Source organism: Taudactylus pleione, unplaced genomic scaffold (assembly GCF_031769625.1).
Source record: "Taudactylus pleione unplaced genomic scaffold, aTauple2 ptg000044l, whole genome shotgun sequence".
In the NCBI taxonomy this organism is placed as follows: domain Eukaryota; kingdom Metazoa; phylum Chordata; class Amphibia; order Anura; family Myobatrachidae; genus Taudactylus; species Taudactylus pleione.
In genome coordinates, this window is record NW_028284446.1 from 8,873,589 (window position 1) to 8,888,978 (window position 15,390).

The 15,390-nt window shown below is 45.1% G+C and overlaps 1 protein-coding gene across 1 annotated transcript; it reads left to right on the plus strand.

The window, feature by feature from the left end:
• Positions 1 to 7,683: 7,683 nt before the first annotated feature.
• Positions 7,684 to 14,695, plus strand: NDUFS7 (NADH:ubiquinone oxidoreductase core subunit S7). The gene is made up of 8 exons (XM_088460377.1): positions 7,684 to 7,784; positions 8,022 to 8,058; positions 8,168 to 8,236; positions 12,130 to 12,247; positions 12,879 to 13,058; positions 13,359 to 13,405; positions 14,172 to 14,260; positions 14,416 to 14,695. The coding sequence occupies exons 1-8, from the start codon at positions 7,769 to 7,771 to the stop codon at positions 14,511 to 14,513; spliced, it is 654 nt and encodes a 217-aa protein (XP_088316503.1). The 5' UTR covers positions 7,684 to 7,768; the 3' UTR covers positions 14,514 to 14,695.
• Positions 14,696 to 15,390: the final 695 nt, after the last annotated feature.

The following is a 15,390-nucleotide window of genomic DNA, read 5'->3' on the forward strand; positions in this document are numbered from 1 at the left end:
ATGTGAATCTCAGTGCAGGAATGCAATCTGTTGATTTTGGAGAGATGTCCATGTAGTGCAGTACAAGATAAAGGTAAGTCCTTGGATATTTCTTGTGCTTCTGATGTCACTTTTGTAGAATTTAAGCTGTTTTATGGAGATGTTCAGGAGCACGTAAAAGGTGAGGCAGCCATCTTGGACGCCTGCAAATCCATGCACTCATTATTTCCTGCATTGACTATTGCAATAGTCTCCTTACTGGTCTTCATAAAAACAGGCTATCGCCATTACAATCCATTATGAATGCAGCTGCGAGGCTTATCTTCCTTTCCAAACGTTCATCGTCTGCTGCACCACTCTGTCAGTCCCTCCATTGGCTGCCGGTTTTCTACCGTATTCAATATAAAATACTTTTACTTACACATAAGGCTATTAACCAAACCACACCAACATATATCTCTTCACTCTGTGAGGTTCTGAATTTGTTGTGGACCCGGGGTGGTGATAGGAGCAGACACAGAAGCAGACTTAAATGAAAAAGTGGGTTTTTTAATAGGTGACTTAGAAGACATGGGAATGGCAAATGAAAAGTCCAGGTATAGCACTAAAGTGCACTTGATAACTGTAGTGGGGGTTAAGGGGAAAATGTCCAGATAGTGACAGGCAGGAACAGTCCAGTAAACAAGTATGGTGAGCTGAAACAGAATGCAGGTATGATGAGCTGTTACTGTATGCAGGCGGAGGTAATTCAGTCCAGCTGGGAGTGAAGGGAGGGAAGGTGCAGGGAACAGCAGGTTCAGGTACTCAGTCAGGTAAAAGGTATGTGGAGGGTGCAGGGTAAATCCAGCAGGTTGGAGCAGGCAAGGTACAGGCTAGTAGTGTAACAGACAGGCAGGCAGGCAGATAAGGCACAGGTACTCTCTCTCAGCCGCAGCTGTGAAACACGTTGCACTTGCAAACGAAGGAAGGCTCTTCACCTTCCTAAATACTCAGTGCCACGCTGTGAATGGCTGGAATGAGCACATGACCTACCAGGATTGGACAGCTGGAATCACATGGCCGCAGGCAAGATGGCGGTGCCCATGCCAACGGAACGGAAACACCGCCAGACCACAATGTGCCCGCACAGAACCACGTGCAGCCAATGCCCCTCGCCAAACACCAGCACCGCTGCCAGAGACCCCCCACCATAACGACATCACAGGTAATACCCAGTGACTACCATGCCGAGAAACCCTGGCCGTGACACACTCATTTCAAAATATCTCCCAACCCGACCTCTCCGCTCAGCACAAGGATGGGAATTCACGGTTACAGGACTTTCTTCGGGCTGCACCCACTCTATGGAATGCCTTACCATGCACAATAAGACTTTCCTCTAGTCTCCAATCCTTCAAGCGTTCCCTGAAAACTCACCTCTTCAGGCAAGCTTATCAGATTCCAGAACCACCCACATGACCTTCATAGCTTCCATATCTAATTACATCACCATATCTAATTACATCACCTTTCACAGTCCACACATAACCTCACACACTGTCTTTCTTTCACATCCTCCTGATATTTACCGACATTCCTGTGTGACTGGATCATGCAGCTCACCAAGAAACTCTCCATTTCGACCTGGATCAAGATTGCAATATATAGCACCTATCCTTGTGTATCAATGCCTATTTCCCTATAGATTGTAAGCTTACGAGCAGGGCCTTCCTACCTATATATCTGTGTGTATTATTACCCAGTTGTGTTCTATTTATGTTTCCAATTGTAAAGCGCAACAGAATATGCTGCACTATATAAGAAACTATTAATAAACTTAGTGAACCATTTTTCATTGCAACTACAAGGCCTAGTTATGCCTGAATCGATATACCAGTAATCATTTCTTTGGCTATCTGTAAAACTCAGGGCTGACTCATCTTTGCAGTTGCTTTGCATAGGATTTATATTTTTTTGTCTGCACTCAATTGCTTTGTCACCTATATTGTAAAAATTATAACACTTGGATCTAAATTTTAATTTTTTTTTTTCACTTTTTGTATGTAATGCAGTTGCCTCAGCAGTTAAATCACATGGGACACATTCCTGACCAGGGCCGGATTTCCCGCCAGGTATCCTAGACGCTCGCCTAGGGCCCGGCGGGACCCAAGGGGCCCGTGGACGGGCCCCTTTGCCCTTAGAAATCACCGGAACACATTGCTCCCAGAGGAGCACTGCGCGAGTATCGCGTGACGTCATGACGTCACGCGGTCCCGCCTTTTCTCCCAGAGAGTCCCGCACGGCTGTCTGCGCGGTGCTCTCTAAGAGAGAGAGAGAGACTATGTACTTGGCCACCTGCCTGCGCATGAGGGAACGGTGTGCGTGTGTGGACACTGCACACAGTGACTCACCGGGTCCGTGGCCCACCGACCTGTTCCTCCCTGCTGGTGATCCATCATCCATGATCTGGCTAGCCCCGCCGCTGGCCCACCACAGCAGCAACTCTTCCAGTGCCAGCCTTCCAGGCCCGTCGCCCACCAGCATCAAGCAGCAGCCGGGCAGGTAGGAACCAACTACAATGCAGTCAGTAGGTGTCAATAGGCCACTCATATACACACCCTAACCCTCCCCCCCAAGTGCCTAACCCTAACCCACCCCTCTAAGTGCCTAAACCTAAACTCCCCCTTCCCCGCAGCCTAACCCTAAATCTCCTCAGGGGTTCCTAATCCTAATCTCCCCCCGGGGGTGCCTAAACCTAACCCCCCTACCCCTAGCCTAACCCTCACATCCCGGGGGGGAGCCTAACCCTAAGCCCCCCCCGAGGGAGCCCCCTAACATAACCCTCCCCCCCACGCCCGGCTAACCTTCGATTGGTAAGCTGGATGTCGTGCTCCCGACGTAGGTCTAATGACAGGCGTTGGGATTTTGAGGCCTGTCATTAGACACTTGCTGGGATTAGACAGTCGGGAAGCCGACGGTTGGGATTTCGTCCGTCGGCTTCCCGACTGCTTCCCCCCAGGTGCACTGTTGTGCTCATCTTGATTCCCTGAAGAATGCCTGACGGACGATATGTGTTGGAAGCTACCACAGCCAGAGACTATACGCACACTAACCACTGCCAAATACCACCCAACCACCATCCAGAAGTCTCGAGTGTTTCGAATTGAGCGACCGGCTTCGGAGCTGAGGCATGGGCAGTTGCGCAATCTACATGAGCATGGCACCCGGAAGCCTTGCGACGGACCTGTGAATATACTACATCCCAGTCAGTGTGTGAAGTGCAACACTGGCACATAGAGGAGCAGAGGCCAGGACACAGAGGGCGCTGAAGACAGCCGGACCACTCACAAGGAGGTGAGCCCAATAGATCATCTGGGTATATTGTGCACCTGGGGGACCCGGGATGCCGCTTCACCAGACACAGGCCCTGATTCAGAGCCGGACGCTCTGACAGAGCGCTCGTCTGAATCAGGGCCATCCTTCTTGCTTTTCAGAGCGGCCTCCTGGCTGCTCGCATAGCTGTGGGTGACCACCCACAGCTATAGCGAGCGGCCAGGAAGATGGTCATGATGGTCAAGACCATCGCGACCATCGGTGGTAGATGGTAGGGTCTCGTTGCCGCAAGCCCCAGAGTGCTTTCGGCTCAAACAGAGCTGAAAGCTCTCCCACTGACATCACTTGTGATGTCAGTCGGGCCGGCCCCAGACGGTAGGCGTTCCCATGGGAACGCCTCCGTCTGGGCAGCCACGCCCTCAGCCCGCCCACCAAAGGGGGCGTGCTGTCACTCAACATCGACAGCACGCCCCCTTTGGTACGAGACCCAGAGCGACGGTTTGCCCGTCGCTATCCAGGTCTCGCACATGCGCACGACGTGTCATGCGCATGTGCACTGGGCCACCATCGACCCGCTTGCGAGCGCATAGTGCTCGCGAGCGGGTCTGAATCAGGCCCACAGCCCCACTGTACCTTCACATAAGTAGACACTTTCAGGACATAAGCTTGCTAGCTAACAGTACTAAATAGAATATAGATTTTAAAAGGACTATAATACTATATACTAAATTCTGCCATCATCTCACAAGAGCCTGAGCACTGTGGCCCTGATTCAGAGCCGGATGCTCTGACAGAGCGCTCGGTCTGAATCAGGGCCGTCCCTCCTCCTTTTTGGAGCGGCCTCCTGGCCGCTCGTATAGCTGTGGGTGACCACCCACAGCTATAGCGAGCGGCTAAAATGATGGTCGAGACCATCGCGACCATCGGGCTTACGACGAGACCCTTGCGGTAGGGTCTCGCTGCCACAAGCCCTGGAGTGCTTTTGGCTCTATCAGAGCCAAAAGCACTCCCACTGACATCACTAGTGATGTCAGTGGGGCCGGCCCCAGACGGTAGGCGTTCCCATGGGAACCTCCGTTAGGGTTTGGCACCTCTAAGGGAGGGTTAGGGGGTAAAAATAGGTTAGTTAGTACTTACCTTTAGCTGTCAGGATCTTCACCTTTGCTGGGCTTCTGCTGTCGGGATTTGAATACCGATTCCAACCTGGGGGACGCGCTCCACCAGAGACAGCCCCACTGGACCTTCACACAAGTAGACACTTTCGGGACATTGAACAATAAGCTTGCTAGCTAACATTACTACATAAATATAGATTTTAAAAGGAATATAATACTATATACTAAATTCTGCCATCATCTCATAAAAGCCTGAGCACTGTGTCTCCAACCTTAACAGAGATTATAATATAATAAACAGCTTTGATATATAAGATTTATATCCTTATACCCTTATAGAATTTTTGTATACATATTGCATATTTACATCTCACCATCCATTACACAACTAGCGCTGACCTCTTCTATATATTTAAGTCGAAACAGTAGGGACGGGGTACCCTACAAGGTCGTGCGCAGCTGACAAACAAGAACCCTATTACCAAGTGCAGCGCAGGTTTTCTCTCTTGAGTTATATATATATATATATATATGTGTGTTTTCCTCCCGTCTCCCTCTGTTTCCCCCCCTTTTCCTCCTGTCTCCCTCTGTCCCCTTTCCTCCCGTCTACCTCTGTTCATCACTTGTTCTTCCTGTCTCACCCTATTTTTCACCCTCTCCTCCCCTTTCCCTCTGTTCTTTCCCCTGTTTTCACCTGTGACATTCCAAGTGGGGTCCAGAGACACCTACTGTAATGTATGCACAGGATTGTTTGAGGGAGGGGGCCCCAAACCAGTATCTTGCCTAGGGCCCCATGAGGTCTAAATCCGGCTCTGTTCCTGACACTGTACTAACATTGCTCTGACTGTGGGCCTGATTTAGACCCACTCGCAAGCGCATAGCGCTCGCAAGCGAGTCGATGGTGGCCCAGTGCGCGCGTGAGCCCCGGAGCGAGCGCAAAAAGCACTCGCTCTGTGGCTCACTACAAAAGGGGCGGCTGTCGAAGTTGATCGACAGCTCGCCCTGTTTTGTAGACGTGGTGGGGGGGTGGCTTTACAAACCGAGGCGTTCCCAAGCGAACGCCTGCCATTTGTGGGCAGCCCCACTGACATCACCAGTGATGTCAGTGGGAGAGCTTCCGGCTCTATTAGAGCCAGAAGCTCTCTGGGGCTTGCGGCCACAGACCCTACCACAAGGGTCTTGTCGCAAGCCCGATGGTCTTGACCATTGCGATCATCATCTTGGCCGCTCGCAATAGCTGTGGGTGGGAGTGGTAACGTATGGGAGTAACTGATGGTCAGCAATTTGCTCCTAAATGCCAGAAAACAGATGAAAATGGTCGTCAGACAAGTTTGTTTAAATGTTTGATCTAAACAATTTGTTCAAACAACAGTTTTTGGCCTTTTTCCGGCATTTGGGAGCAAATTGCTGATTGTCATTTGCTGTCATACCTTACCAGATTTTCATTCCAACCAATCAACTAGTTGGATGGTTGGACAGAAAATCTTTACGTGTGTATGCACCTTAAGTGTCCGTAGCACCGTACATGGAGAAGTGCAATAGAATAATCAAACAATACAATATAAAAAGGTTCAAATAGCCAGTATATTTTATCTGCTTCTCTGCATAGCTGAGCAGCGGTGAATAGATGCTGCATGCACCAGTTACTGGTTTGCAAAGTATTGAAGTAGTGTTTTGCGGGCAGGTGGGAGTCTTCCTGTGCTCAGTAGCTCTTGACAAACTGCTTTGGAATGTAGTACTCCCTAATTTATCAATGCCTCACACCACAGTTCATATTCCTTCTCCTGCATATGGTTCCAATTCCACACTTGTAGAAGTTGAGCAGTGCATTGTAAACATGACAAGCTGCAGAAAAAAGGGGTGTATTTCATTGGATGACCGGGTGCATTATAAAAAATATTCCAGACTAATGACACAAAATGTGTGGCCTTTTGAGATGCAAACGTAATACCTCAGAAAACAATAAGGATTATTATTTCAAATACAGTTTCATCATATGACGAGTAGATAGGCGAGTTATAGTGGGTCCTGTCAGATGTACACAGAGGAGCATGAGCACCTGCCGTGTTGCAAAGGTTTTGCTGTAAGTTTAGGGCTACACTAGTTATACACCAGACCAGAGTACAATATAAATGTAAATTGTGATCCGCGCTCAAGAAAGGTTCCCCAGGTTGCGGGAGTGGTAATTAACGTTTGCACTCGCTGTGCTGTTTGATTTTTTCCTCCCTTGTATTTAACATGTTAAAAATTCTCAGCGAGCGGTAGCGGTATGTGTCCTGTCAGCGCTGCTTTTAACACTCAAGAAGCGCTGATGAACGATGGTAAGCCCCATGTGTTTACAGTCTGCGCATGTGCAGTCTGTAGCTCTAAGCTCGCACATGTGCAGTCGAGACTTCTGGGCGCCACGGACAATTTAAGGCTGCATTCCTGTCCACGGTTTCCTTAGAAACCTGGCAGCCGCGAGGCATGCTGGACTAAACCTGGGTACACACAGTACAATATGCACAACCAACGATATCGCTGAATGATTTCCCTTGAACTTTTCTGTAGTGCAGGACAAACGATATTGGGTGTACACGCTGAACGATATATATTTCAGTGAAGTCATCCTGCCACATCTCTTAACATGCAAATCGTGATGAAATTGTCCAAGATGGCTGCATGTACGGACGACCATAGATATCGTTATCGTCATATGCAGGAACGCGCATCATTGGTTGTTTATTGGTCGTTCGCTGCATAAAAATGAACGATATGAACGATTTATCATTGAATGATATCATTCTTAAAAATCGTACCGTGCCATGGGGAGAGCACTTGCCAAACACAGCTGGACCGCTGTTTATCGGAGGACACTGGCTGTCGAATTGAAATAAGGTAAACGAGCGCTCATTTTAGACATATCACTTGTTAATAAATGCAGACACCAGCCATCTGCTATGAGGGGGCGAAGCGCTGATAACGCTGCTTAAAAACAGCGCTATCAGCAATAATAAATACAGACAGCAGTTATTTATCACTGAAAATGAGCTTTAAAGAACAAAAATCGTTTATAAATGGGAGCCAATATACCGTGAGTAGTTTTCCAGGTGATATTTTATTCTGTTTCTGCTTCTTACATGAATATTCCAGTTGCATAAAGTGGGTGGAATGTAACTGAAGTAAGAAATGCATGTCATAAAACAAAATGTGAATGTGAGGGTACGGATAGTACGGAGAGAAATAGCCTGAGCAAGGCGAGTGCTGTATCACTCCACCACCTTCCGGAACCCACGTAGAAAGACTTTGTTTCCGGGGACATCTTTACAACGGGACCAAACTTGTGTTTTTTCCTGAAGCTTTCAGGGTCGTCCTAAGCCAAGATGGCCGCGCTGACAGGTGAGGGGGTCATTAGAACAAGACCACGGAGATCTGTTGTTTTAGTTTAGACATCCGAGAACATTGCGCTCAGCAGTCTGTTATATCCCGGCCCGTTTATGATTCAGTAACGATCTCCGATATAGCCAGCACACTCCCATAGACGTAGTGCCCTGTGTAGTAGTGTATATGCACGCTGATAATGTGTCTCATGTATACGGTACGGGTGTCCTGGTATAACTTCCATCTCTTTTCCAGCTCCCAGACTGTCCCGGCTCTGGTTTCAAACTACTCGGTAAGCAGCGCCCACAGCTCCCCAAATGTGTATATAGACTAATATGTCACCTGTATTTGTTCACCCATTATGCTACTTACTTTGTAACTTCTTCTCCCCTCTTGCTCAGACCTATATCCATTGCTGCCATCCACACCCGTGTCTGGCAACCACCATCAGACAATGAAAATGCTATCAGGTAATTTACAATCTGTCGGGATAATCTTTTAGTACTCGATAACAGTATAATGCTCAGTATGAAGGGACCAGTGAGAGTTATGCATACTTGCCAACTTTTGAAAACTAGTTTCAGGGAGATTAGGGGGTCTAGTTACTAAGCAGTGTTAGGAGACAGAGTGAAAAGTACTCACCTGCTTATCAATTTTCACTCTGTCTCCTAACACTGCTTAGTAAATAGACCTCTAAATTTGATAGTAGAATACGCTGTTGAGGGGGGTGTCATGCTCTGCTCATAGGGTGTTCTAAGCTCCACCTATGGGCACATCTATTTCCACTCGATTTGAACAATTTTACCAAAGATTTGAACGATTTTTGACTGCATTAAAATTAATGGAATCGTCCAAGTCTGACTGCAAACACATCAGATATCGTTATCTGACCATCGGGAACGCTCATCGTTCAAATCGTTCATCTGACAGATATGTCAGATTTTCCTTCAGATATGAACGATTTTTTAAATCGTTATCGTTCAGATCTGAAGAAAAATCTAACCTTGTGTATGCACCATAAGAGCAGCAGGGGCAGGATGATGCTGGTAGCTAGTAATAGTGTAACATGGGCACCAACAGGGTGATGGGTACAGTGCCAAGAATGCCTCCTGCTGGGTGAGGTGACCCCTGGCAATGGTGGGGAGGAGGTATAGAGGATGCAGGAGGGAGCTGGCAGTTGACCTCAGTATATTAAGCTGTAATAATGTAATATGGGCACAAGCAGGAAAATAATCACCGCTACCAGCACTGCCTCCTGCTGGGTGAGTAGGATACTGGTATCAGTGTTATTGGGGTGGGACATGGGCACCAGCAGGTTAATAATTACAGCTGCCTGCAGTGCCTCCTGCAGTGCCCTACACGAGTAGCCATACATATTTCCATAAGCACCCAGCCCCCAGAATGTTGAGGAGGTGAGGGAGGGAGACATGTGTAAGGATACCAATTTCCAGAACTGTTTGGGGGCCCCTCTGCTGCACTGCACCGTGGGTGTAAACTCCCAATACCACAAGTTGTCATTTACTCTGAGCCCACACCGCCCAGGCCCAGAGGTGGCTAAGAAGTAAAGACTACAGTAACTGTATGAAAACTTTTTGCAGACTTTACTGGGGTGGGGGTTTGGAGGAAGGATGATGAAGCTTCACCAGACCACCACTACTAATTCCTGAAGCAGACTGTGGAGTTGCTGTTTAGGTACCTTCCACTCCTGCTTGTCACAAGTGATTGCCTCTGAAGGGGGGAAGGGTGTGCTTGCCACTGCTGTAGTAACAGGCAGAGATGGAGGACCCAGTGCTGATGGCATCATGTTAGACCCTGGAGAAAGACCCCTCTCACACCACTGCAAAAAAAATGTGCATTCTGGAACTGGGTGGGGCCTGCACCGTGATGTAGGTCAGTGCACAGCGTAGGCAGTGTGTGTGTCTGAGAGCTGCAGGGACCTTCCCTGTCGCTCTCTCCAGATGTGAGTATAAAGAGCACTGTAGCTGCCGTGTCTGAGTGCCCGTCTGCGCTCCCCACTGCCCGCGGCTACCAGCATAGAAGTGCCCATTAAAAAAAAAAAAAAAATTCTACATACATGTCCTGCCGCCCTCCTCCACCCAAGCGCATGTGCCCTGCTCTCTCCACTTTAGATACGTACTGATCACTTGGCACACACACCTTGAGCAATACAGTACTAATTACTTACCTTTTTGGATGGGGGCGAAGGAGAAGAAGCTGCGGCTGCTGCCACCGCCGCTGAAGCAGAAGATGACTGTCATCTCTGCCTGCACTGACTACTCATACTAGTAAATAGTAAAGACTCTGCTGGGCGAGGCGGCCGATGCTACCCACAAGCCTGCGGTGCATGGCCTGCCTCTTTTGCATACTGCCATCAAGCCCCGCCACTCTTGCATCTGGACGGAGCAGTGGAGAATGCGGGGGATTTAATAAACTTTGCGTGGCAGCGGGAGGCTTGTCAAGAAAATGTGAGACTCCCGCAAGATGCGGGAGGGATGGCAAGTATGGCCGTATGTGATGCAGAATGGGTGGTTATCCATCAAACACAGATGTCTCCATAAAAACTATCCCAAAATCACACCTAGGCTTACCACGGACTTTGCGGTTTAGCTACTTCATGCAACTATTTTTATAAATATATTTTTTAATCTGCGACTTTATACCAATTTGTTTGTGACTAAAATACTAATCCCAAGTACTTAGTATGCTATAAGCAAATTAAGATGCAAAATTCAGGAAAAATGTCCTGTCTGAGTAACACGGCAAAAGACCAAGGCATGATATGAATGACCCATGGCAAGCTTCATTACGCACATCGTTATGTTTTTTTTTCCAAAACCATTTAACAGAAAAATGCTAAACTTAGACATAGGTATATATAGTGTTTACGCCAGACTGGTGGCAGGGTTTTCCTGCACATGGCGAAGGCATGCTCCCGAAAAGGGGACATGTCATTGTGATATGTCCACCAATTTGTCAGTTTTGGTGGCGTGCCCAGCACGTTCGGAGGTGCTGGGCTTTCCACTGGGGATGGACATCAGAAGCCCACCATCAAATGATGGCTGGGCTTCCACCATTGATGGTAACTAACCATCACATAAAAAAAATGTGAATGTAAAAACTATTTATATGACTAGTGGCAGGGGGTGGAGCCTCTATGAATAGGGGGTGGAGCCTCGCGGCACTCCCGTTCACGTTACTGTGGGGATGTGCCCGGCTCTCTCCGAGATGCTGGACTGCCCCCAGGCTCCCCCTACACGTAGAATAGATGCCGTGCACATTGCATCTATTCTCCCACTGCTCACCCGCTGCTATGCTATGCAGAGCAACGGTGTGGCTTACCACTGCAGCCAGCCATTGGATGGGCACCGAAAAGCAGCATCCAATGGTTGGCAACCATCGAATTCCTGGTATTCGATGGAAAAAGTACTTCCCTTGAATCGGAAACATCGACGGTTGCTAAACATTGGTTTCCGATGTCCATTCCTACTTTCCCCTGACTGAATGGATGCTGTGAGTATCTATATTACGATCAGAAAAATGCAACTTTTCCCACCCGCAGGTGGGGACGGCACAGAGCAGGCTGCTTTAGTGAGGTGCCGCCATAAGGGCAAGGGAGCATTTTTTCCATTTTAAACTCATGCAGGGTGTGTGTGGTGCCCCACTACGTTAGTGATGATAAATGCATATAGCTGAAAGGCTTTATACTGGGAAATCCTACATCGGGGACAGAGCATATTGTTCATTGTAACAAAGTAGCATAAGCTCCAAATGACAGTTATCAATAAGGAGAACATGGCAAACCACAACAAAAACTTCCTTCCCACCCCTGTCCTCACTCCTCCTGGTGCAGTTGGGTAAATATAAAGGAAATATAAACCAAAAGGAACATAGGGAGCATATATATCCCCTATTAGTGCATTAATGATCAGGCGAGGTACACTGTTGGCAACATACAAGATTTCAAAGTGTAGGAAACCTTAATAGTACTCCACTTAACTGAGCGTTCAATATAAATACCAGTCCGTTTTAATTAAAAAACAAATTTGTCTGAGTGATAGAATCAAGAGAATCTATATATACACTTAATTTGTCATAAAATGTATTAACCCCTCTTTCTACATCTGGTAATGTGACCCTCCTATCAAAGTAGAAGATTGAAGCAGCGTGTTTTTAAACCATTGGGACTTGCACCATATAGCACAAAAAGGATAGGTGTATGGGGACATATCTGTAGGTGCAACCATCTAAATTGCTAGAATATATGCCCTTAATAAAGAAATAGCATAAATGCTAATGCATAGATACCGTTTCATAAAATGTGGAAAATTGAAGAGTATCCTCATGCATTTTGTCTCCGTTACAGCAATTTCCTTGTTAGACAAAAGAGTAGCGCTGTTGCTGCGCCAAAACCATCAGCAGTGAGCAGCAAAGGAGAATTCATAGTTGCAAAACTTGATGATTTGGTGAATTGGGCACGAAGGGTAAGAGAAACACATTTCTCTTTCTTTTTTCATGAAGATGTTACTTGCACAGCATATTAGTAAATTGCATATGTATCAAATACCCTTTTATATATGAGTGAATCAGATGATGTTACAGAAATACTCCACTTTCACTTTTCTTGGTAGAAATGCATGTACCATTCATGTAAAGTGCCAAGAAAACCACGGACTCTTTTGTTCCTAGTTTCAAGATGTGTAAGAGTAAAATCACTTTCTTGCAACAGCCACTGATATTAATGTTCTCATTGCAGCTCAGGCTATAATGTTGTCTGTCTACCTCGGCCTTGAAAGGCTAATTCATTTTTTTGTATGACTTCTATTAGGTCACATATGACAGGCCATAGTAGACAGTGTGTAAGGACAGATTCCTAGACCTATACAATGCACAATTTGGTAGAACCATGATTTATTTATTTTAAATATAAGCTGTTGGTACATGTGTATCTGAATTGGCTTCTAAGAAATAATGGTAATTGCATAAAAAGCTATCCCCACAATTGAGTGCTATGTACTCCAGTTAGCCTTTTCACATTGTATGTATGTGTATATATAATAGAATATGAGCTCTGGGACTTTACTGCATCTGTATTCTCTCTGTTTATGCTTGCAGAGCTCCCTGTGGCCCATGACCTTTGGCCTGGCATGTTGTGCTGTAGAGATGATGCACATGGCTGCTCCACGTTATGACATGGACAGATTTGGTGTCGTTTTTCGTGCTAGTCCTAGGCAAGCAGATGTTATGATTGTGGCTGGTACTCTCACCAATAAGATGGCTCCTGCACTAAGAAAGGTAAGGCTACTTTCTTTTTCATTGGATAATATAATTAGTTATTGTTGATTATGTGATTGTGTACAAAGCTATGTTACACATGCATAATATTTTATTTTATGGTACTATTTAGGTCTTATCTGATCAACATCATTTAATACTCAAGTATCTATATGTCAGTAATCCTGTTACTCTATTCCTGAAGCAATTTTTGGAATGTAAATCTCTAATGAAAACGAGATACGTGTTTTAGAGCAGTTTAAAGAAAGTAAGAAAATGTTTAACTGAATGTGACTGGCATGTATGTTCTGCTGTCCACAGGTTTACGATCAGATGCCTGAGCCACGTTACGTAGTGTCCATGGGCAGGTGGGTACTTACTATTTCTCTCTCCCTATATATTTGGTACCATGGAGTATGGTTGACTTTTTTATTTTTTTTATCCCTTTTACATATGTGATCAACTTTGTTTCATTAGGTGTAATGCTTGGGCATTTTAGGTTGCTGTTGGCATTTTTTTTTTTTTTTTTTTTGGTATAACCTTTCCACAAATGTATGCATTGCAAGTCTTCAATGGAGAAATGTTGCAGTAAAGACCTCAATTTCCCTGTTACATGGGACGCTTTCTAAATAAAGCAGAGTTCTAGAACACCCATATGATGCTAGAATAAGCCTTACATAGTTAGAGGATACAGGGCCAAGCTAAGTGTTCAGTTATATTACTGTATACCAGGGGTTCTCGGCTCCAGTCCTCAAGTACCACCAACAGGTCATGTTGTGTGGATTTCTGTAATACGTATATGTGCGGTAATCTACATTGCTGGGTAAGTAATTATCCCACTTGCTTATACCGAAAGATATCCTCAAAACATGACCTGTTGGAAAAACTTTAGGGTTGAGGTTCAGAACCCCTGCTGTAGACCGTAGTGTTCAAAAGTGACTGTTACTAGCCATGTTTCAAGAACACAAATTTAGAAGCACAACTTTTTCTTTTTTCTTTTTGATTTGTGCTTTCATGGAATTATCTGTTTTAGCTGCTAGCATGCATTGTCTTGTGTATGTAGAAAGTGAACAGATCCTTGTAAACCTATCAATCTGTTTAGGATATGAATTTCCTGTCTTATATCTTTTACAGCTGTGCTAATGGAGGAGGCTACTATCATTATTCATACTCTGTGGTCAGAGGCTGTGACAGAATTGTCCCGGTTGATATCTGTGTTCCTGGTAATCATTGTTTTTCCATTTATTTTGTAACTTTGTTTTCTTTAGAATAACACCTAGGAATTATTCACAAAATTAAGCTATTAAAATAGCGCCCAGAAACAACCTGTTTTACTACATCTGCATGTTCACGACACTGACTCATATCTTTTTCCTAGGCTGTCCTCCTACTGCTGAAGCTCTCCTATATGGCATCCTGCAGCTGCAAAAGAAAATCAAGAGAGAAAAGAAAATCCAGCTGTGGTATCGGAAATGAGCTTGTGTTGATTTGTATATATTTATAATTAGAAATGCTTTGTATGACCTCTATGCAGTGATGTAATCACAGTTCTCCTGCTGTCACGCTGAAATACCTACCACTTTGTGGATGAATGAATCTCTGGATTGTTTTAAAATCTGTATTTCTTCAATACAATAAAAAGAACTGTAAACTATTAATTGTGTTTCCATTCCTTGTCTTAACACACATCTTATGCCTTATGATTGTTCACCTGGACCAACTCACATGCTGCACTATGACCACACACAAAGCTAGGCCTGCAGATGGGAAATAGAGCACCTGTTCTGTAGTGTAACTAGAGTACACAAGGAGTAGTGGGGACTGTTTCTTCATCTGTTGTGTATTGTAGGTATATTTTTGCATCACCATGTAGATGTGTAGCTGTTAACACTAATAGGATGTTGGTGTATATATATGGTTGTATAAAAAGTTGTCCCATTCAGTGTTTAATAACATCATGAAGCTAATTTTCTGGGTGGGATTTGTCTATTTCATTTTATAGGATTTTTTTATTTCTTGTATTTTACTTCTCTCTGAGGGTTTTCTCACCCATGTGATGTCACAGTCCAACATCAATTATTTATTTTTATGTGACACACACAGGTTTTTTTTCTGAAGAATTTGTATTTACAGAAAATACCATTTAATCTTTTTAATCATTCTAACGATTAAAACAGATTTTTGTTGGAATTTTAAGAAAGGAAAACCAAAAGCAAACAAGTTTTTTGTTTTTTTGTTTGCTTCTTTTAAACACCACAAATAAGTACTTTGAGGTTTGTTTTTTTTGCCAATAATCAACTAAATAATAATGAAATAATCAAGCAGGATTCTATATGTAGGTTTTGAATTTTTT

Excerpts from the sequence above, each read along its gene's own strand:
- NDUFS7 (XM_088460377.1), top strand. Across the intron at positions 12,248-12,878 it reads TGGTGAATTGGGCACGAAGG|AGCTCCCTGTGGCCCATGAC; the intron begins GTAAGAGAAACA and ends TTATGCTTGCAG. Across the intron at positions 13,059-13,358 it reads TGGCTCCTGCACTAAGAAAG|GTTTACGATCAGATGCCTGA; the intron begins GTAAGGCTACTT and ends TGCTGTCCACAG.